Source organism: Patiria miniata, unplaced genomic scaffold (genome assembly GCF_015706575.1).
Source record: "Patiria miniata isolate m_02_andy unplaced genomic scaffold, ASM1570657v1 HiC_scaffold_18, whole genome shotgun sequence".
Taxonomy (NCBI): Eukaryota; Metazoa; Echinodermata; class Asteroidea; order Valvatida; family Asterinidae; genus Patiria; species Patiria miniata.
This window is the reverse complement of record NW_024037056.1, coordinates 13,539,531-13,562,388: the sequence shown is the minus strand read 5'-3', so window position 1 is coordinate 13,562,388 and position 22,858 is coordinate 13,539,531. Positions and strand designations below refer to the sequence as shown.

Below are 22,858 nucleotides of genomic sequence, written 5' to 3'. Positions count from 1 at the left end.
ATGTCAGAAAAAGACTTCAGACAGGCCCGCCTTGTCTTAACACCTTTCAAGTTTGTCAAGGCATCAGCTAGCAAAGTTATATTGGACCAAGTCACAATTCAAGCCTAGCAGGGGATGCAGATGACACTAAAATATATCAAGTTGGAAACAAAGTAAACCCAATATTTTTTAATGAGCAAAACTCATTACAGCCCTTCTTTTTTACAATTTTTCTTTAAAAGGTAATTGAACAATGCCTTGATCTACGAATCAAACATGTCTCTACTGAAAATCAGTCTTACCATTGCCGGCCTGTATCTTTTTGACAATGCTTGCCGGTAACTGGATTGAAGCTATCACATCTTGAGGCACCACACTGGCATTCACCACGGTCGTGACCTCAGTGCCGACAAGACTGCCCTCCTGTGGTGAAGACTGTCCGGTCTGCTGCTTCGGAGCAGACACGAAGGTGAGTCCGTTGGTAACCAGCATTGGGTCCAGACGGACTGCCTCAACGTGGATGGTGTCCTGCTGTATTCTGACCGGACCCTCTTGTCTCAGAGTCAAGGAAACTTGAGCCTCAACAGACTGAACGATGGCTGAGGAGCTGCCAGCATTGACCTCAGGAGTCTGGGAGTCTGGAGTCTGGCTAGTGCTCATGATGACATTGCTTACCGTCTGTATCACCAACTCGGTTACCTTCATAAAAATTTACAAATACTTGAATTCCACGAGGTTTACAATAAAACACCTACTAGGTTGGCCCTAGAATGGAGTCTCATGGCCTAGGGGTTAAGAGCACTGGACTTATCTTCTGATGTTTCAGAGGCAACAGTGACGTGAGTTCGAGCCCACCGGTGGACACCTGTGCTCTTAAGCAAGGCACTTAACCATTATTGCTTCGTCCTTCGGATGGGATGTTAAGCCGTAGGTCCCGTGTGTTGCATAAATGCACGTAAAAGAACCCAGTAAACATTTATCGCTAAGAAAAAGGGGTTTGCCCCAGTGTTTCTGGCCTCCTGTATAAACTCCCACGTGGAGTATTTAGGAGAAGAACCAACCAAGAAGCCAAGAACCAAGAATCCTCCAGAAGTTTAGTTAACCATGTTCACTGCCAACCATCTCATGGCAAATAGCTTATTGGGCTGACAATTTGAACCTCTTTTGAAGTCCTATTCTGATAGCTTTGGAATTAAGTTTAGTGCGTCGCTTTGCACATCTTCTAGGGTTCGAAGTTTACTTAAGACGTTTGCTCAAATGTGAGCAGGGAGTATGTGCCATCATTGAGGTAACAGGCTAGGCTCGTTGGAATATCTTCTGCAAATGTTTTGTGAACGATTTCTTTATAAAGACCCACAGCTGATTCTTTATCCTGATTGGCTGAGCTATGATCACATGGTGTCCATCAATAACACAAGCTGGTACTTGAATTTGTATAAACCACTAACTCAGCATTTCCACACTAGTGCCCGGCTACATCAATCAGACAATCGCTTATTATCTAAAGCATCCATGGAACTTTTGAAACAATACACCACCTCCCTTGACCTAATGCCTGTTTTGTGATCATGCATCTCACGCAGATGAGCATGAGTGCCCTTTGCAAGTCAATATTTCACTTCTTAAGATGCCTGTGTTCCCACTAGAAACCCTTAAAAGCTGAGACGAAATCAATTGGAGTATTTGAGAAGTTTGCCATCTTATTAAGCCACAACATTGAAATCAGTAAAGATTCAAATTTATTAACATTCACTTCTCAATTTGTACATTTTGCAAGTTTTTAGTTTGTTGACATTTTTGGGGGATCAGCTACCTCCGTGTCTCCTGATCCTGCCCCGACAATATTCATCAAAATGGTGGAGACTGCTTCCACATCTTCTGCACTTTCAGTTGACTCTGACGTCTCATTGGCCAGAAACTCAACCACTTCATTCACGTTCCCTGGACTGACGTCAATCTGCCAAATACAGAAGACTCATTTATTCAGTTTCTCCATGGGACTGTTCAGTCAACTCAGATAAGAATTAAACATTTATAGAATTACAACAAAATACAGATTGAAACAATGAATTTCTGTAAATGTACCCTTCAGGAGAATATTAAAGGTAGATTAAGGAGACATTCCAAGGTCTCCCTAGTGCCACAACTATTTAGAGGCAAAATTTTAGGGTTGCTAAAAAGCTAGATCCATTGCTCGTGGGTGGTCCAAAACATGAAGATTCCAAAATTTGTGGGGGTAGGATAAGGTAAAATGGGGGTTAGGGTCATGAATATTTGAATTTTGTTGCGCACAGGTTTTTTTTCAATAAAAGATGATGTCTCAAAACTGCCAAACTCACTGGTTTGACTGGAATCCTGCCGCTGCACAATTTTAACGTGTTTTTAGATGGGGTTATGATCGAGAATAAGCTTTATGTGGCCTCTTTGGACTCCCATATATTTGCACTAAGTTTAGTCGGGCACCATTTGCAGTCATCAGCCTACATTTGAAGCAAAAAAAACAGGTAAAAAAAAAAAAAAAAAGCTACGTCGCCGCACCACTTTTTGGGCAAGCTCCATACCAGAAACCGGAGACTTTTTTAGGGGCCTAAGGTACCATTCTCGGTAATTATAATACGTGCTGAATCTTAAACTGTTTTATAACTGTCAAGATTACACTGTGAATGTGTTGTGAATCATCACTTACGAGGGAAACTGACCAGGCACAGTTGTAATCAATAAAGATTAAACTAAGAAATGTGACTGTGGTAGAATGTGAACCTGCTGCATACCTCTAGCGCACTGATCTACCCTACAATAACGGAGCTATCTAGCCCTTCATGTCAGACAGTGTTACAAAGTTGTTCAATCTCTGTTCATGGCACTCTATCCAGTCAGAAGCCTTACACCTGGGTGTGCTAGGACTGATCAGCGGACATATAGACTCTCAACACATGTGATGCCATCAAGCTAAATGAGTTGTTTGTCTGGAATTTTTATTTGGAGATACAAGCCAAAATAAGCCTTTTCGGAGTTCCAAATGCGCGCATTCGTAACCTGTGACAACACACATTGTTTGTCTCAAATGCCCTTTGACAGTACCCACAATGCACAAACAGCCTTTTTGTAAAGTCAGTGGCGCGATGATGTCAAAGGCCATTTGAGACAAACAATGCGCGTTGTCACAGGTTATGAATGCGCAGTTGCAACTCCGAAAAGGCTTATAGGGCCACTTCATCACATAACTTCATCACATCTCTTGGTGTTCCGACTACCATACTTTTCGAACTATAGATGGTATCAGCATGCGGTTTTCACAGCAGTAATGCTGATACTGTGCTCTTTTCAAATCTGTAATAAAAAATGTTTTGACCAGGGTCAACAAATGACTCGTGTAGCTTGATCACATCACATATAAGCTCAAGGGTACAGCACCGTAATGGTGTATCAATTGAACATTTTAAAGGTAACCGGTTCAATTCCAGCTCCAGTAAACTCGATTTATATTCTAAAAGGCTGATCTTCAAAGCTTACAACAGTGGCGTCTTCCAGAGTTACTTCATTTCTTTCTTCTCCGCAACTTTGAGGTACATGGTTTCCCCACTGGAAATAGTCCGGCGGAGGAACAACGGAGCAGTTGCGAACAGCTAACGGATCTCCAGCTGTATGCAAAATTAACCAACATAATTATCAAAAGCGTGATATTTTTTAATCTAATGAAAGAGGAAAATCCTATTTACTAGACTTCAACCTTCAAATCTAGAATAGCAAATTAAACCAATTCTGTTAAAATAAAAGGTGAGTAAAATTTTTTTTAACAAAACAAAACCCAAATGTTGGGGCCATTGTTTTAGGGAAGTTCGGCACGTAGCACTTTCAAAACCTTGGATATGAAAGCCCAGTTTATAAGCTTTCTTTTAGTACAAAAAACATTCAAATCACTCATGTACTTTTCAAGTTACAGAATTTTAAACACAGCCACCGTTTTAAAGTTATCATATCATCATTTTTTAGCTTCACAATTGATTGTCGTCTCACCTTTTGATGTCATGAGCGGGCATCTCTCGAACGACTCTGCTGTTGTGCCTCTTCTTGTTGCAAGCCACATCAACCGACCATGAAGAGCATCATTCGTGGTGTTGGCTGGACAAAAACCTTAAATGACAAGAATACACCAACGTCACATATGCATGTGATATTAATCAACAAATATTGCATACTGAACAAAGCAAGGAAATATCACTGTTTTATTATCTCTTTCAAGTCTTTTTCCTATTTCCTTTCTGTGGACTTATCTCGCAACCATAAGAATAGAGGTCATTATTGAGGTCACATGCAAATTGCAGGCACACTCATTTCTACTTCAATAATGCAGTGCGGCCCAGCGTTTATCCCTAAACTTACGTCTATTTCTGGCTCGCGGGTTAACATCGGTAACTACGCAGCATGTTTCCGGCTACCGCGCTTTGAAGATGGCAGACATACAGGGAGTGAGATCGATGTGAGTTGACGAACTAAAGAAATTTTGAATGATCCCAGCGTCCCATGTTGTGACAAGAAGGAAGAATTGCAAGATTTGGTTGTGAAAGCATGAAATATGGGCAAGGTACCATGTTTAAAAAAATATAATAAAACAAATTAAACAGTGCCCTATATAAAAACACCAAAAAATCTCACTCACCGATAACCTGAACCGAGAACGAGCAGTTCAGACTCAGGCCATACTCAAACCACTGCCGGTAGTTGACAACATGGCTACCTATGTGGAGTTCAACGCCCGGACTGAGGCTTGAGGTGAAGTTGGTTGGTCCGTCCCATCCAGTTACAACCGGTTCCATCCAGTCCACACTGGTACTGGTAGAACCTGGCTCCGCATCGACTGTGCGATTTACTGGGCAATCTAGATCCACCGCTATAGGCAGTTTGAATTTAAAGGGAAAATACAACATTTTTGCAAACATCAAAAAATAAAACTACCAAATCATTTTGAAATACCTTGCTGGACTGTTAGTGAATGATAGTGTAAAGCATCCTGTAAAATCATGGCACCTGGTATACTGTCATTTTCAAGAAAAATGGTATTTTTGTATCAATTTCCAACGCTGGTCGGCCGACCAGCGTTGGAAAAAACTGGCTTTTTTTCAAATACTGGCCCCAATTGACCATCGCACTTGTTTGCAATCGATTACACACCTATGAACGGGTACAAGCCAGCTAGACTGGTTCCCTGACCTTACAATCCCCAATGTATATAATTGTAAACTGCTCTGTTTCTTCTTATATGGAGTCAGGGAACCAGACTACAGGAAAATGATTGTTTTTCTTGGTTTTTATAGCATTTTCGTACCCAAAACCTCATAAAAGTCATATAACTATATTTGCTATATATTTCCAACCCCCCAATTACATCCATTTCTGAAAATTACAGCAGAAGCAAATGATGTATATTCCCTTTAAAAAGATGCAAGTGAGCAAATAGTGAAGCACCCAAAACTGCCCTGCCTGCTTATGTGTCCGTAACCGCCCGAGAGCACCGTTTTATGAATTCTTCAGTTAATAAACACAATGTAATACAATGTAGTATTATGTGAGAGCCAATGAATGGGTTTGAAATGGTGTCCGCTTGTCACAATGAACTGATATTAAGGCCAAATGCAACCTCATGTTTAACTCAATTTAAAGGGACACTACATCATGATGTCCCTAATTGGACAACAAAACGCATTTTAAACAAAATGATATAAAATTTAAAGAGCATTTAAAAGTTGAATATAAACGTCCACACAACCATAATTTAACCTGTATCTTGTTTAAAGGGACGACGGACGTTTAATATAATCCTTGCTTAACAACACGACATCGAAATCTCATGTTTGAAACGACTGATTCTACAACAACAAAAAATTGTAAGCATTGCGTAGTGAGTTAAACACATTAAATGCAGTCCTAATTTAAATATCCCAAATAATTGGACATTTAAATTACACAACTCCAGGGTTTAAGATCACGCAAGGCATGATGGGAACCAATATGGCGCAGTAAGATTGTACCCATGGAAACGAGGTTGTGTAAGGAGCAAAAAAATGACAAACAAAATGATGCACGAACCTGTGACGGTGATTTTAAACTGACACATGTTGCGGTTTCCAGACGCATCTGTCGCGTTGTACATAACCTTGGTGACACCAAAGGTGAAGATCCCACTGCCAGTTTCGTTACATTTCCAAACTTTAGTTGGTCGGCAACCGAACGTGACATCCACAGGACCAGCATTGTCCGAGATGACAGGAGGAGGCCAGCTGTAAGCCACCGGATTGGTCGATGGCTTGGCAGGGATGATGACGTCACCAGGACAACCACTGATCATCGGTGGTTCATTATCTAAGACAGTAATTAAAAAGAACGGTTAGTTACAATCATCAAAATAATGCAATTTTCCACGAGAAAAGAAGTTTCAATTTAATAAATGTTTTTGGAACAATTATATAAACCAAAGCTGGTACTTACCGACTTGAATGACAATGGCATGAAAGTGACACTGCGTCCCCAGTCCTTGGACACGATATGTGACACGTGTAGCACCGAGATTGAAGACAGTATTTGGTTGGTATTCTGAGTACACACGTACTTGAAGATCAGTATCACTGGTAGTCTGTGTAGGCGGACTGCCGACGTAGAACATGACTGGCTGTTGAGGACCGTTGAAAGTGACGCTGGGAAGAGCCCAAGACACATTGGCAACAGACACGCCAGGATTGGTGAGAGTTGTGACATTGGATGGACAGTCAAGGCCGACCCCTAAATGAAGAGTATCACAAGAAAAAAATGTACTGCTTCACCACTAGCTCAAAAAAGAATTGATACCTGAATAATTGATAACAGTAAAAAGTTTCAAAAATAAATCGTACCAGTCACCGTCACAGTAAAGTTACAACTAGCAGCGTTGCCGGCTTGGTCAGTCACCGTGTATGTGACCATGGTAACCACGCCAACGGAGAACATGTCACCGGGTCGATGAGTGAAGCTCCATTGCAACGGTGTACTGAGATCGGACGCATTCAAGGCCGGCCACGACACGGGGACAGACCTCTGGTTGTCATCGGCAAGACGAATGATATTGCTCGGGCAACCGGTAGTGAAAGTAGGTGGCAGAACATCTGTGAGAGAAAAAAAAAGTTGATTTCAACTTATCCTACAAATTTAACTAGTTCGAGCCAGATGACGTGTATACACGCAAAGGTTTCGCGGTATTCGGTACGGATGACGGATAAACACGCAGGGAGCAAGGCCTGAAATATCTGTCAGCGACCTGCTCACAGCGAGCGAGGCCGGAAATATGAGTGTGCTACCCAAGGGTGATGGCTTCAACCCGCTTGGCTTGAGGTCGAGTGAAAAGTAATACCGCGCCTCCTTCCGTTCTTGTCAAAATAATCCCGTCGTGAACTGCTTAATTAGCACCCTGCCGGTTGCTCCTTATAATGCTCCAAACTGCTAAATGTGACATACCTCTGACAATGACATGAAAGTGACACTGCGTCCCCAGTCCTTGGACGCGATATGTGACACGCGTAACACCGAGATTGAAGATGTTATTTGGTTGGTAGTCGGAGTACACACGTACTTGAACATCAGTACCACTGGTATCCTGTGTAGGCGGACTGCCGACGTAGAACATGACTGGCTGTTGAGGACCGTTGAAAGTGACGCTGGGAAGAGCCCACGACACATTTGCAACTAAAACTCCAGGATTAGTAGCTGTTGTGACATTGGATGGACAGTCAAGGCCAACCCCTAAATGAAAAAAATGTACTGCTTCACCACGAGCTCAAAAAAGAAATGATACCTGAATAATTGATAACAGTAAAAGTAAAAAAAAAGTTAAAAAATCAATCGTACCAGTCACCGTCACGGTAAAGTTACAACTAGCAGCGTTGCCGACTTGGTCCGTCACTGTGTATGTTACCATGGTAACCCCTCCAACGGAGAACATGTCACCGGGTCGATGAGTGGAGCTCCATAGTAATGGTGTACTTGGATCAGACGCACTCAAATCAGGCCACGACACGGGGACAGACCTCTGGTTGTTGTCAGCAAGACGAAGTATGTTGCTCGGGCAACCGGTGGTGAAAGTAGGAGGAAGATTGTCTGCAAAACCAAACAAGCAACAAATAGAACATACCATTTAAGATTTTGAAAGGATCAAATGTTAGGCCCTGCTTAATATATAAAAATATATATATACAATCTAATAATTACTTGATCCATGTCTCTTTTCCAAAATAAACAAAAACACTTTAAATTCTTGAAGCAGAACAGAACTGTTTTCAAAATTTCAGTATTTTGCACAGCACATCAGCTCAAATTTTTATTTCAGGATTCTAAGCTACTTCTTTTCAACCCATTGAGGACCTACTGCGGATAATCTGACTGCGACTGAATGAGATGAGTTCTTAGATATGAACTATTATCTTCAAGTAAACTTGAATCCTCGATCCTGATTGGTCGATCCATGGCAACAAGTCGTGCCACATATAACCATGTAGCACGGCCTCGGTCCATACCGCACTCCGCGTATTACGCTTTTTTAAGATGCGATGTGTACGTGTCCCATCTTAACTGTGCGTCAAGTTTGCTTGAAGATAAATTCGTTATCACGCTCGCGCTCGTGGAACACGGAAAATGTAGTGCATCTGTGTCCCACACACAGACGCACTACGCGCTCGCGGGATAACGTATATTACCATTTTCACAGTTTCGCCCACTATAACCCTGAGCACAGATGCAAACGTAGTGATGCTCGAAGAGTTGGCAGTGTCCCCCATGCTGGCAAACCATTTGTTGGCAAATATTGGCTGAAAGTACAAAAAAAAATCAAAAATGATCCCACTGAGGATAAACCTGATTGCAACTCATCCTAGAAATTTAATATGAAGACTCCTAAACCCTTTCGTCCCTGAACCGCCCCAAAGCACCCTACCCGTTGCTCTTTATTCTAACCCTAACTGCGCTGGCACTGTATGAATTTATGATTTCATCACGGAGTAATGCCATGGTCCAGTGGTTACGGTATTTGCCTCATGTACGATGTTGCGTGGGTTCGAACCCAGCCAGGAACATGGTGTTTGTGCCCTTGGGCAAGACACTTAACTACACTTGCCTCTCTCCACCCAGGAGCATGAATGGACATATATGTACCTGTGAGCGTAGAGGATGAATTGTGCACTAATATCGACGGCAGCATGGTCGCATGGCCTGATGAACATGGTAATAATTGTAAAGGCTTTGAGATTGTTGATATAATGGAAAGCGCTATATAACCATTGCAACTATTATTAGTAGTAGTAGTAAATACAGTGTAGTACAATGTAATACAAATCCTAATCGGTTAATTACCTTTAAATATGTGCATTCCATAAGGAGTGGTAAAACTTTCTGAGCCGTAATTCCCCAAAGGCCTTCCGGAAGCCTCAACACGCTTAATGGTGGATGATATCTTGTCGGTCCAGTAGATAAAGTCATAGTAGACGAAGAGATCATACGCATGAATGTTGAAACTTGTGCGGTCGACAAGAACAGTCCGACCCTGGCCTAAAAGATCTGAGTATTCAATGCGGTCGGTACCAGCATCACACCAGTACATCCTTCCCCCTGAAAAACAAGAGGATATTTTATTTATTACAAATCACAAGTTCTTTTCCTGCATGACAGAGGAACCAAATCCTTTACAATCAAAAACCTTGCAGGAACCAAATGTACATTATGAGTGAAACTTTTCATTTTTTAACAGCAACAAACTTGAAAGCACTTGATGAGTTTCCCCTTTCTTAAACCCTGCAAAACTATCCAGCTCGTGTGAGTTCTCAACAATTTGGAAGGCCAATGTTGTTTTCATTTAAATTTAGAAATTTTCCACAGAGTCATGGTCCTATCAGGCAATAACTGTGGCAATCTGTAGTTATCTCAGGGTGTGTTTCATTGAAAATATGTCCCATTCAAGAAGGAAAACATGCACAAAGATTTACCTTCCAAATCAAGGGATATACCATTCGGCCACATTAAGGCCGTATCGATGAGTACGCGACGACCTGAGCCGTCTGTCCCCGATCGTTCAATCTTTGGTGCGGAACCCCAGTCAGTCCAGTACAAATGACTGCAAGAGAAGAATGAAGTGGGAGTCAGGGAATCAGTCGCCCCCCAGCTCAACATAAACCAAATAATTTGGCCCCAATGGCAAAATCTGAACTGGTCCAATATGCTGAACTTCATGTACATACCTGTTAGCAGGGTCGACTACAATCCCCCTTGGTTCTACAGCTGTGAGGGAAGCGTTCGTCAAGTTGAGAACCGTTGATCGTTCTTGACCATCCAATGTAGCTCTCTCGATCAGATCACTAAGTTCATCCGTCCAATACATCACACGATTCTCAATGTCAAGAGTCAAACCATTAGGAGCTACATAGAGAGGGCAAGAAAACTCTCTTATTTGATAGGAAACAACACCAGGCAAGCCCACTAATGCTAGTTCCAGAGTACTCAAAATTCGATCTATATACATGTAATAATACGCAAGTCTCTGTCACGATGTTTGGATGTTTGTACGGGTTTATTCTTGGAAGTGGCAGGTCACACGGTGCTCAAACTCGGTAAGTGGGGCTTGGTCCAACTTTTAGTTTTTCAGCATTTGTTAAGCGATTGTGACCCCGGGGTCCTCTCTCTTATGTGACAGTGTGTGTACGTGTATACATTCACGCAGGTACATGAATGCGCACATGTACACACGCGGTTGTATCTGAAAAGGGAACTCCCAAGCTACATGCCACTATGACTATAGAGGTCGCTGTTCATATGTGTCTGTATGACAAAAAGAGCACCCATCTTAGGACACAAAAGGAAGGAAGGAAGTCAAAGAGGACAATAGGTTCACGGGGAGTGAGCCAGCCCTTTCGGTCAGCCAGTCAGTCAGCCGGGGTGTCAGTCAGTGAGTCAAAGAGGGCAATAAGCTGGACCTCTGGGAGCAGCAAAAACACAGAGTTACATAAATTGGCTTACCCTGTAGATCCGTAAAGAGAACTTCCACTGCACTCCCGTCCAAAAAGGCCCGATTTAAAGTCGACACCACGCTACTATCAGTCCAATACACCATGCGCTCTACTGGGTCGTAGTCAATGGCGCGTGGTTCCCTTATGTTGCCATGGCTACTATCTAAACCCGGGATGAGAGTGAAATTGAAGGTGTCCGTTGGCGCGACATAAATCCCTGGAGGAATTCGATTGGCCACAAAGACCAAGTCATGAGGATCTAAAGGGAAACGAAGGGCAAAAAGGACAAGATTTATTAGTTAATTTTTGTGCCACTCTATACTTCATATTTCTATAATATCAGTCTAAATACTCAGTGTAGAAGATACCAACGGCGGCGGCTGTGCTACAAATAATTTGGTCACAAACATCACACGCCGTGTGATGTTTGTGACCAAATTATTTGTAGCACAGCCGCCGCCGTCAGTATCTTCTACACTCAGTAAGGCTCATTAAAACAAAAATATGGGTATGATTCCCCCCCCCCCCAGCCCTTTTAGAGTGCATTTTATGTACTGTCATAATTAGTTTCTTATAACATCACAGATTTTTTGAGGATAAGAACACTCCTATCAAAGTTGCCTGAAGTGTCTAACATAAACAATACTACAGTGAAATCTCGATAAGTCAAACTCTGATAACTCAAAACAAAAATAAGTCAACAAAGAATCCATTCCCTTCAGTAGTATAACAATGATATACAACCCTGCTTAACTCAAAACTCTGCTTAAGTCACATTTTGAACCTGTTCCCTTGAAGTTTGACTTACCAAGATTTCACTGAATGTATAACGTACATATCAACCAAACATTGTTCACGCAGAGTAATACATTATTACCCCTGCTGATAAGGCCAATGAAAACACTCCATAGACCACCTAAGCTCAATGCTGCTTTATTATAGGCACCACTGGCTTAATCTCAAGCCCAACCAGCCCTCACAGGTACCCATGTACTCCTGGGTGGGGAGAAGCAAAGTAATGATGTGCAAACCCGACCCGATTCGAAACCGACTTCGGGTCGGGTCGGTTTGTTCATCTTTTCAGTTGGGTCGGGGCGGTTTCGGTTTTGCATTTTCATTTTCGGGTCGGGTCGGTTTAGCCATCTTTAGAAAAAAACGAAATTAACCGAAATAAACCAAAATAAACCAAAACAATTGAGAAATTAAGGTGATGCAATATTATTGACAGTCGTACTATCAAGTTCCCACGGTATTAATTTCACCAGTCGGATGGGTCTGACAGTGAAATAGATACATTGTAACAGTTTTCACGATATCGCGTGATGATACCATGCGTTTGTTCAATAAGCGGAGTTACTCTCGATCAACCCACTGAGTATGACAGAGAGAGAGACGATGGTTTTGCAAAAGAATTCATGCCACATGGGTAAGGGCAGGCACAAAAAAGTGATCACTTTGTCTAAGCCAGGTATTCAGGGTTTTTTTTCAGTTTTTTTTCGGGTCAGGTCGGTTTGGGTCGGTTTTACCTTATTTTTTGTCGGGTTGGGTCGGGTCGGTTTGTGGGAGTTAAGATCGGTTTGGTTCGGATTTGGTTTATATCTCTAATGTTTTGGGTCAGTTTGGCCAGGTCAACCCGACCCAATGCACATCATTAAAGCAAAGTAAATTACCTAAGCACACCCGCGTGAGGCTGAGGCACTATACTTACGGCTCTGCGATTCACAAAACAATCCGATGAATTCAGGGGGACAAGTACACATAAACCCAGCTGACGAACCAAGACAACTTCCTCCATTCCAACAAGGATTGCTAGTGCAGGGATCATCTATGAAAAAAAGACATGAATATTCATACATCTTGAAGCTGTATATATTTTGCAAAGCATAACATAAAAAATAACATGAGAATTTTTGTTTCTTTTTTTCTAGATGTAGTTGAGGTTTATTTCGCTAAATACATAGTTTCAGCCCAAAGCAGTTTTATTTGCTAAAAAAACTTGCCCCCCCCCCCCCCAAAAAATAATTAAATTAAACCTGGCTTTATTAAAGGAAAACTTATTTGGAGGTGACAATGCTTAAAGGGAAGATACAACATTTGCAAACATCAACAAAATGAAATGATCAAATTATCACAAAATACCTTACAGGATTGCATGGGAATGACACTCTAAGGCATCCTGTAAAATCGTGTCTCCTGGTGTGCTGACATTTTCAAGAAAATTTGTATTTTTCCACTGCTGGTCGGCCGACCAGCCTACTATAGAACAAGACTACAAGAGCATGATTGGTTTTCTTGGTTTTTCTGAGTTTAACAATATTTGCTATATAACATACTAATGCCCCAAATCCATTTATTTCTGAAATTTGCAGCAAAAGCAAATGTTGTACATTCTCTTCAACCAAAATGGAGAATTTTAGTTCGCGCACACCACTAAACAAGCAATGGCCAACACAGCCCGTACCGCACTGCCATGTGTATATAATTGGCAATTCAAAAAGTATATATTTTGTTGTAGCAATTTAAAAATAGCACAAACAACTCTTTCAGAAGCACCATGGGCGAGGCCCATGTGTTGACATCTCATTTGTGTACGTACCAAATAGTTCGCAGTTGGTCCCAAAGTATCTTTCAGGACACTGGCATAAATATGCGTCATCTCTACTCGAAGACAGGAAACAAGATCCTCCATTAGAACAAACTGCCCGACTGCATGGGTTAGCTGTATGGCAATTAAGACACAGTCAAATCAATTTTGTTTCTGCAAATTTATTCGGCAAAGTTGAAAGGTCACTTGCATGCAGTAAGGAGTGGTAAAAACCTCTATCTGTTATCCAGGGGATAACATAATAGTTAAGTCACTCTAAGCAACCATTCACATGCTATCAAACTCACCCAGTTGGCAGTTATTTCCCGCCAAGCCATTCATGCAGACACACTGGTAGTGGTCATGGAACTGGCGGCAACGTTCCCCTTCCCCGCAAGGCATGCTGTCCACGCAACTGTGATTCGCAAACGTGTCTACAAATATCACAAGGAGTGTTTCAAGAAGTATTACACATTTCGCACCTTTAGTGACAATATTATAATAGTGCATTAAGAAGGATTACTATACCTCATACATATTCATGACGAGAGCTGAACTCTCAATTCACCATCACGCGCGAACATTGACCAAGTGAGCTTCACACCAAGAGATGCTTGCACGGTACGCGTAAATGTTTTTTTTCCCGAACTCAATAATGCCGAATTGGAGAATATTTATGAACCATAAAGATGCCTCCTGAACAAAAATATGTTGTCCACAAACAACTGTATTTACAACTGTAATTACTGTATTACAAACGAACTGGACTAGTGAAGTTGAGTTAATAATATTCTTTTTGTGAGCTGGACAAGTTTCTCCAAAGATTCAGATCCTATATCAAGAAGCACTCTGACTAGTCAAATTCAGTCAACAGAAAAAAAGCAGGCAAGTTGTTGACCTACAGTCAAAGCATAGCTGTATCAAGTGTCACAGCTAGTCAATCCTCGTTTAGGCAGGCTGCAGGGTTGTCAACTTTGAGGATAAATAGCTGAGAGTGCAAGGGAACTTGGCGATGGAGCTTGATCAGAATGTGTGCGCGAAGTGCAAAAGCCCTAATGGCATGGGGTTGGGGGCCCGCTTAAGGGCCCCCACAAATTTGGATTCTAGACACTCTAGTGGTGCGATCTGAGGCAATTTCTGACCACTTTAACAAAAAATATTTAAGCAAAAGACCATCATTTAAACATCATTTATGGATTTTTTAACGGCCTCAGCCTAGGAGCTCCTTACTGCTAAAAACAGCCACCTGACTGATTTTGACTGGAAGGAAAACTTTGCACAGAATGCATGTTTGCATAGGAGGGTTAAATTATGTTAAAACTTACCCATGTGAATGTGTAGTCCGGTTGGTTTTGTTAAGTCGCTTGACGAAATCACAGTAGCCTCTAATGGCGGTGTTAATGTAAGTTTGATCATAATATAATTGAAGTCTGTCCAGTACAAACTCCCTCGGTAGAATGAAATGTCAAAGGGATGTATGTTATAGGCCGAAAAGTCAGAAATGGCCATGCGATTCTGGCCCAGAAAGTCGGAGGATTCAACGAGGTCTAATCCAGCATCACACCAATACATTCTTCCACCTGAAAAACAATTTTTTTAAATTTCATTGCACAACTGTAATGGAGGAGCAGTAAAAAGCATTAATGTTTCAATGTTTAACACAATTTGGGCATTTTTTTCCCTGATGAATCCATAAAGCGGTACACTGCTACGGGAAAGGATTAGGCAAGGCAGTTTTCGGGTGATACAAGTGACTACGTAATCAGTTAACGTTTGTTGTCTATTAACTGTAATGCCTGTAAATGCCCGATACGAATACAGGCCTATGCTACTATGTTAAAAGGTAGATGAACATTACAATTGTGTACGTGCCTGGCAGGTCCAATGTTATGCTATTTGGATACAATAGTCCAGAATTAACCAGCGTCATTCGCGACGTTCCATCGGTGTTTCCACGTTCAATCTTCGGTGAGGAACCCCAATCCGTCCAGAAGAGTAGCCTTTCAAACATAACACAAATATATGAAATTGATTTACCAATATTAGGTTTTGCCTTTCTCCAAGGTATAAACACTGTATACTCAGTCCTCCCGAGTGACAGTTGGCAAAATCACTCGGGTGGGACTCGAACCCATGACCTTCTGCTTTCTGGTGCAGATGTCTTACCACTCAACCACCGAGTTTGCGGGATTGGTTGGCTGGTTCGAAACCTGATGAACAACATGCCTGTATTTGATGGCTCCAAGATTGTGCAGAATGGTTTATTAACATGTAGATAGTTCCTTCATGTTTTACTTTATGCGACCCCACCCACCAACTAATCGGAGTCAACTTTAGAAACTGTGAGGTCATTTCGATCAGAAATGTGGACTTAATAGCTGTTGATTGGTAAATTTGGATGCCATGTTTTTGTAATACAACAACAGGAATACCTGTTAAGGAATACCCGAATGCCCGCTTAATGGTCGGAATCTGGATGTCAAGACGCAGTCTTGTTTTGCATAATTAATTGCCGAATCTGCGTAATATCATAGATGCTTGTCTCTAAGGGGATATTCCATTGACTTGAAGCTTCCTGGCAAAAATCACTTGGGTGGGACTCAAACCCATGGCCTCATGATGCTGGGATGATAGTGAAATCTTTTGGTTTTTAATTTCTATGGAGAGTTAAATCAAAGGGGATATAATTATGGATCATCCTTTACCCGTTCGTGACCTCTACAATAATTGCCCTGGGTTCCACGGCTCCGACAGACGAATTCGTCAAATTGAAAACCAAGGATCTTTCTTGGCCATCCAACGTAGCTCTCTCAATAAGATCACTGCCGGTATCGGTCCAATACATCATGCGATTCTCAACGTCAAGAGCTAATCCTTCTGGTTCTGATTATAAAAAAAAAAAAAAATGTACATGTATTTTAATTCTTACTTGGAAGAAACCAGTCTGATTTCCATCCTCAAATACCTAAAATGAGATACAAAATGTGATACGATCAAGCAAAATGAGTCGTTTGTCGGGAACTTTCATTTGGAGATTCAGGTCAAAATACATGTAGGGCCACTTCATCACATTACTTCATCACATCTCTTGGTGTTCCGAATTCCATAATTTTCGAACTACATGTACAGACGGTATCATCATGCGGTTTTCACAGCAGTAATGCTTGTGCTCGTTTCAAATCTGTAAAAAAAAATCAATTAACCAAGGTCGACAAACGACTCATTTAGCTTGATCGCATCACAAATATTACAGGCAACTTTGCCAAATAATTCAAGTAAAACAATTACTTCATCAAAGTATTTATATTACCGTGAATTTGTGCTGTACTTCCTCTGCGCATGCACACCTATACAATATTACATACCGAATTACCATTCCAACTCAAGAGAACATGTGGCTCGATAGTTAACGCATTTGGACCCATGAGCAAGTGTCACGTGTTGGAGATGCAATCGCACCACTCATTTTTTTAAAAAAAAACATTCTCACAAAAGTAAGAGTTTTCTTTCTTTGGTTTAAAACCAATCCTACATTAATTCGGAGAACATTTTTATTCATCTTTTTTTTTCCAATTTTGCTGATATATGGTTGTGATGGATTATTTTTTAACAGGAAAAAAGTCTGAAATTGCAATTGATCTGACTCCAACATTTTGAATCTCCTGAATACGAAGTTTCTACGATGCAAATGTGTAAGTCCCAAAAAGAACTCACTGCCCGTGTTCAGTGCAGTGCCGGTTCAACAACGCAAACAATTAAGGACTGGTTCACGGTCAAATATCCATTGCCTTATTATAATCTCAGAAAATGTAAAAATGGGGGGGGGGGGGAAATAAATCATGCAAAAGTCTTCAAGTTATGAATGATGTCTCTGCAAGAAAATGGTCAAGAGGGTCCCTTTGAAATTAAAAAAAAAATTGTTTGACCAGAGGATGAGCCAACTGGAATCAATTTGTTTGGGTTTTTTTGATCCTTCATATAAATGTTTGGTAAGTCACTTACGACTAAGATCCCTCAAGAGAACTACCGAGCCTGTCCCATCCACAAAGGCACGAGTGATGCTCCTACGCTGCACATCCGTCCAGTACACCATGCCGTCCACTGGGTCATAGTCAATGGCGATGGGGCGAAGAACGTGTTCATGATCATCAAAGCCGGGAATGAGGGTGAAATTGAAGGTATCGGCCGGAGCGACGAAAATAGATGGAGGATTTTCCAGGTTGGCTACAAAAACCAGATCGTAGCTACCTGCACATATATGGCAACCAAAAAACATTTGTTAACACATGGTTAACATTATGGCAATCGTGTATCTACAGGCCCGGTTCCTATTAAAAAAAGGAACAAAATCTACTTTTAAATCATTATAAGATGGAATTTTTTGCGTCGGGGTGATATAAATCAAATTAGGTTTTGCCCTTCACCAACGTTTAAACACTGTATACAAATGTACTCAGTGTGTTACCTCCCGAGTGAAAGTTGGAAAAAATCACTTAGGTGGGACTCGAACCCACGACCTCCTGCTTTCTAGGGCAGATGTCTTACCACTCGACCACCGAGCTAACTGAGTATACAGTGTTTAAACGTCGGTGAAGGGCACAACCGAATTTGATTTACTTTTAATATTATTTGACGCACTAGTTGGCGCGACATTTACATACAATTACAGGTATATCATTAAAGGGTAGGGTTTTGAATTTTGAGGGAAATCTGGGTGTAAAATGCCGATGACGACGTCAAACACAACACGAAAATAAAGATGGCGATCACCGCGCGATGTAGCCCCATAAATGTGGCCTATTTACTGGACTGCCTCCGTAAACATATCCACATGTACAAAAACGTGTCGACTTTGCCAAATTTTGATTTTCACATTTAGGCTTACTTTGTAGGGTTTTTTTGCTTTAGAAGCATTCTCATCCTCTATATAGGCTAATCAGAAAGTGCTGCCTTTTTTAGATGATCATTTTTCGTGAAATTTCCAGATACATTTGCACACAATTTGTGTATCAAAATTTCAACATGAAATTCACAAAAATTAGACATCTGAAAAAGGCAGCACTTTCTGATTAGCCTATATAGAGGGTGAGAATGCTTCTAAAGCAAAAAAAACCTACAAAGTAAGCCTAAATGTGAAAATCAAAATTTGGCAAAGTCGACACGTTTTTGTAGATGTGGATGTGTGGCCTATGTTTACGGAGGCAGTCCAGTAAATAGGCCACAGGTCATCGTCATGTAGGTCTGAAAAATCGTAATTTCTACCCCAAGAAACTGTTCTAAAATTACCAAAATGGTGTCATTCTGAGGTTGTCGTCGTAATCTTAATAAATTACTAAACCTCCACTTCTTATTCTTCTCAGAGGCGAGATCAACATAGCTTTTTATGACAAGATGTCTGGTCCATTATTCTCACGTGCTGATTTGTGGAGGCTGCCATGTTTTATGTACAGCGCCCTCTGTTGATAAAACACGGGTTGCAAACAAGTCACGAAAACTTTCCCCTATGCTTTCCCTTGCCAACATTTATCGTACAAAATAGTTGTCGATTCGTGTCAAAAATGAAAAATAAAATAAAACAAAACACAAAAAGCAACTTTCCGTTTGAAATGTCATGAAACCAAGGTCGCAATTGTTTTAAAGGTTGTAACTGCCTTGTTTCTCCACATGCATCCTGTGTTGTATACCGTTGAATCAAATGAAAAGTAGGATAGCAATTAAAATGACTAGATTAACTCAGTTTGCATATGCTTTGGTATACTTCAACAATAGTTCATTGTTTTTGGAGGGAGTGTTTTCAATAATAATTGCACTTTTCGGTATGATCAAAGCTCATTATTTTCAAACTTCATAATGCCTCACGATAATTTGCTCCTGCGATCCGCGACGGTCAAAAACAAAACTTCGCCTATTTACTCATAATTTAGGGGAGGGGCCGGAAGGGAATTTTCCCACTGAATTTTTTTTCCAACTGACGGTAGGATGGGTGTTTTTATTAGGTTGTTCGCCTTTTACTAAAAGCAATGCTAAGTTAATGTTGTCATTTTATGTTGGTGAGTGGAGGTCGTGCCATGATTACGCAATGATATTTGATACAAGAATCTCGAACATTGACAGAAACCGTGAGAGAATGAATTTAGTGTAAGGCCTAGGCCACTTACACTAAATGTCACGGCCTGATTGGCTAAAAGTGCGTATCCACGGTGAGCGCTGTACATATAAATAGCTCCCTCTATCGGCTGTCCCAAAGAAGGAATAAGACAAACGGTTCCAGTGTCGACCCGGTGTGACAGGTAATTCTGTCCCCCCTGGTAAATGTGTCCCCCCCCCCCCCCGGACACATTTACCGGATCGTGACCCGGTAAATGTGTCCGGGGGACACTTTTACCTAGGTAAATTTGTCCCCCTCCAGGTAAAAATGTCCCCCTGCCCAACGGTGAAAGTGTCCCCCTGGTAAATGTGTCCCCATGCAGTATGTAATGAGAGCAGCAGCGTGTCGCACGCACCAGTACATGCTGCAAGATTTGAGGCAGTGATTATCACATGGGTACATATGCGTCTCCCTCTACAATGGAAATTCGTCCAATAGGAAATTTCGTTACGCGCTATGATGGGAACACAGACCAATCCAAGTAGACGTTGTATCATACTATCAATGAGACGAGGGCCATCGCCATGCATCGCCGCTGTGTTGAACTATCGCGGTAGAATCGCGATAGACTCTTAATCACCGTATTCCGAATCGAAACATTGTGTTCACGTATCATCTAATAGACTAAATTAAATATTTTTATATTCATGAAGGGCAGACTAAAAGTCCAAAATGTATACCTTGTAGAGTGAATTCATCAAAACAATAACCTTCCGGGTTTTAAAAGAGGGGGACATAATTACCTGGAGGGGGACAGAATTAACGGGCCAGGGAGGACACTTTTACCTAGGTAATTCTGTCCCCCCGGACACTTTTACCGGGGGACAGAATTACCTGCCACACCGGCCTATAGCCGGTGAGCTAAACGAACGCACTCTTAAGGGTGCATCGAACTAATTCAAGTGAGAATTTCTACGCAAGCTCATTAACATAAAAAATGTGTCCCCCCCCCCACAAATTCTTTTGAAAACGGAGACCGTTTGGCTTTAAAATCCTGGAATTGAATCCCAAGGCCTAAAGGATCAACTCCCTGGTTTTGGGGCTTCCATTCGATGGCAGGCTTGATAAAATTACGGTTGAAACATGGGTCCTATTTGCCTGAGAAAGTGGAAGGATTCACTGTAAAATGACTACATGCAGGCTTGGGAACTATCACAAAATTTTCGGGAGGTAATTTTGTTTTGGTGTGAATATATAAACATGTAACTGGCTAATCTAACCAAAATTTAAACTGAAATGAAAAGATGAAAGACAAGACAATAATTCCATTTTGTTTGAGAAACCCGTGATGTTGGCTTGCATGTTATTTGGCCCTGAACTTTGTTGATTTTACACTGTTTTCAATGGGGCTTGAATTAGTTCAGTGGACCCTATATCATTATGATCGATTTCTTCCAACCGCGCTACATAAACACAGCTCGCCGCGCCCGCGCGCCGTCGGACCATAGATATAGAATAAAAAGACCGTCGGACTTTTGGGTCGAATCGCGGTGTAAAAAAAGTGATTGTAAGGAAAACCTCAAGAAAAACACGTTGCATTGAAACGACATATTGCATCCAATATTTTGTCATGATATCTGACACAACAATCAGGTGTGCAAATGTTTTCATTGGATGACAGACACTCCGAAGGCACGGGCATTTTTAGTAATAAATGCCGCCAATTCGTAGTCTCCAATCATGTCGCCTTCCGGCTAACCTGTTTCGTCGAAAACAATTTCAATGGCCCAGCTTCACACTTGAAAGCCCAGAATTAATTAGGCCTACCTGGAGCTAGTTGGGCAAGTCAGCAGAGTAGGCGTCGGCACTGGCCTGGCGCGCAATTCGGCAAGCTGAAACATTAATTTTACATAAAAATATTTCCTGCTCCAGGGACGTGACCAGATTCATTGACACTGAACGCTTTCCGGAAACCTATCGATTTCATGTGCGTACATAATAGGCCTACACCATTTTTTAGTGTGCCGTGTTTACCGAAGTATTCATATCGTTTTCTGATCCTTGCTTAAGTTTTCGTTCCAAATCCTGTTTCCTTGTCAAAGGTATAGAATTGCTTGTTTCCTTGTTTATTGCCGGGACACTTATTAAGGGTGTCAAAGAAGCAAATTAATCAAACTTAAATAATTAAGTAACGCATAATGCTGGTAACTCAACTACGGTATACTGAATAGTTGTTGGTCGAAATACTTGCTTAGTTTCAAACTTCTCATTGTCACGAATGACGAGATCGGAAAAGTTATACCTAAGACTTAAACGAAGTTAACTAGTGAAAATTGACCAAGAAATCAAGTTTAAACCGTCCCGATCTAGTTAATGATCTAGGCTAGTGCGACATAATTACATAATTTTAAACTAAAATTGAAATAGACTTAAGCTTAAACAATAATGATTATACAAGCAGTGCTCAGTTCTAGTAAAAGTATCATCTCGATCAATATAAATTCGCTTATAAAGATGGAAGCCAACTTATAATGCATTACAAAGACCAGCAACGCAAGCAAAATGAGACACACAAGATTCAAACTCCAACTGCAAAAGCCCGGTTTGGTTAGAGTGTTCAACCATTTGGGTAATAAAAAAGCGTATACGTTTAATTCAAATTAAAAACATTTGCATCTTTTTATATTATCTTTTTTTTTTACAAAATGTCAATAAGCCAGTTCGGTATTCCAAAAAAGTCTGGTGCATGACAAGATTCGACGATTTTTTATATTTTTTTCGGGACAACCGCGGCAGATAAATGCACACAAGGCTATGGGCGACGTGGTAACCAAATCTGCATTCTGTGCGGACTTTTCGTGCAATCGAAAAGAGATGGAATTTTCGTTGGAACAAAGGTTTTGAAACACAAGACACCTAAAAACCTTTCGCTGTCCAAAGGTTTTTTATGCAAAATTGTATACTTCAGAACACGATAATCTCGTCACGTTTGCTGCTACCCCGCTATGCTTGTGCACGCATCCTAAGAATGTTTTATCCCGAAAGAAATATCGGCAAATCTTGATGGAATACCGAAGTCGCTTATTCATAAACCTTTCAACGCCACATAAAACAAACTGTTACTTGCGAATTCCCCTTAGAAATTATAGACTTGCTGAAACCTCCCCGGCCCCCTAGCCCAAAATAGAA

The 22,858-nt window shown here is 41.2% G+C and overlaps 1 protein-coding gene and 1 non-coding gene across 2 annotated transcripts in view; both read right to left on the bottom strand.

The window, feature by feature from the left end:
• LOC119724704 overlaps positions 1-22,858 on the bottom strand; it is a 31,230-nt gene that overhangs the window by 7,414 nt on the left and 958 nt on the right. The window contains exons 2-23 of the mRNA XM_038195881.1: positions 17,584-17,829; positions 16,287-16,464; positions 15,454-15,581; positions 14,907-15,161; positions 13,890-14,015; positions 13,594-13,716; positions 12,706-12,822; positions 11,008-11,256; positions 10,233-10,410; positions 9,981-10,108; positions 9,352-9,606; positions 8,700-8,810; positions 7,855-8,103; positions 7,465-7,749; positions 6,867-7,115; positions 6,466-6,756; positions 6,067-6,339; positions 4,640-4,870; positions 3,997-4,113; positions 3,493-3,620; positions 1,793-1,936; positions 282-678 (exon numbers count right to left, since the gene is read on the bottom strand). Coding sequence (XP_038051809.1) covers positions 282-678; positions 1,793-1,936; positions 3,493-3,620; positions 3,997-4,113; positions 4,640-4,870; positions 6,067-6,339; positions 6,466-6,756; positions 6,867-7,115; positions 7,465-7,749; positions 7,855-8,103; positions 8,700-8,810; positions 9,352-9,606; positions 9,981-10,108; positions 10,233-10,410; positions 11,008-11,256; positions 12,706-12,822; positions 13,594-13,716; positions 13,890-14,015; positions 14,907-15,161; positions 15,454-15,581; positions 16,287-16,464; positions 17,584-17,829 — 4,458 coding nt within the window. The remainder of the gene's footprint in view (positions 1-281; positions 679-1,792; positions 1,937-3,492; positions 3,621-3,996; positions 4,114-4,639; positions 4,871-6,066; positions 6,340-6,465; positions 6,757-6,866; positions 7,116-7,464; positions 7,750-7,854; positions 8,104-8,699; positions 8,811-9,351; positions 9,607-9,980; positions 10,109-10,232; positions 10,411-11,007; positions 11,257-12,705; positions 12,823-13,593; positions 13,717-13,889; positions 14,016-14,906; positions 15,162-15,453; positions 15,582-16,286; positions 16,465-17,583; positions 17,830-22,858) is intronic.
• Trnas-aga lies at positions 18,071-18,143 on the bottom strand. The gene has a single exon. It is a non-coding gene; the product is annotated as a tRNA-Ser (tRNA).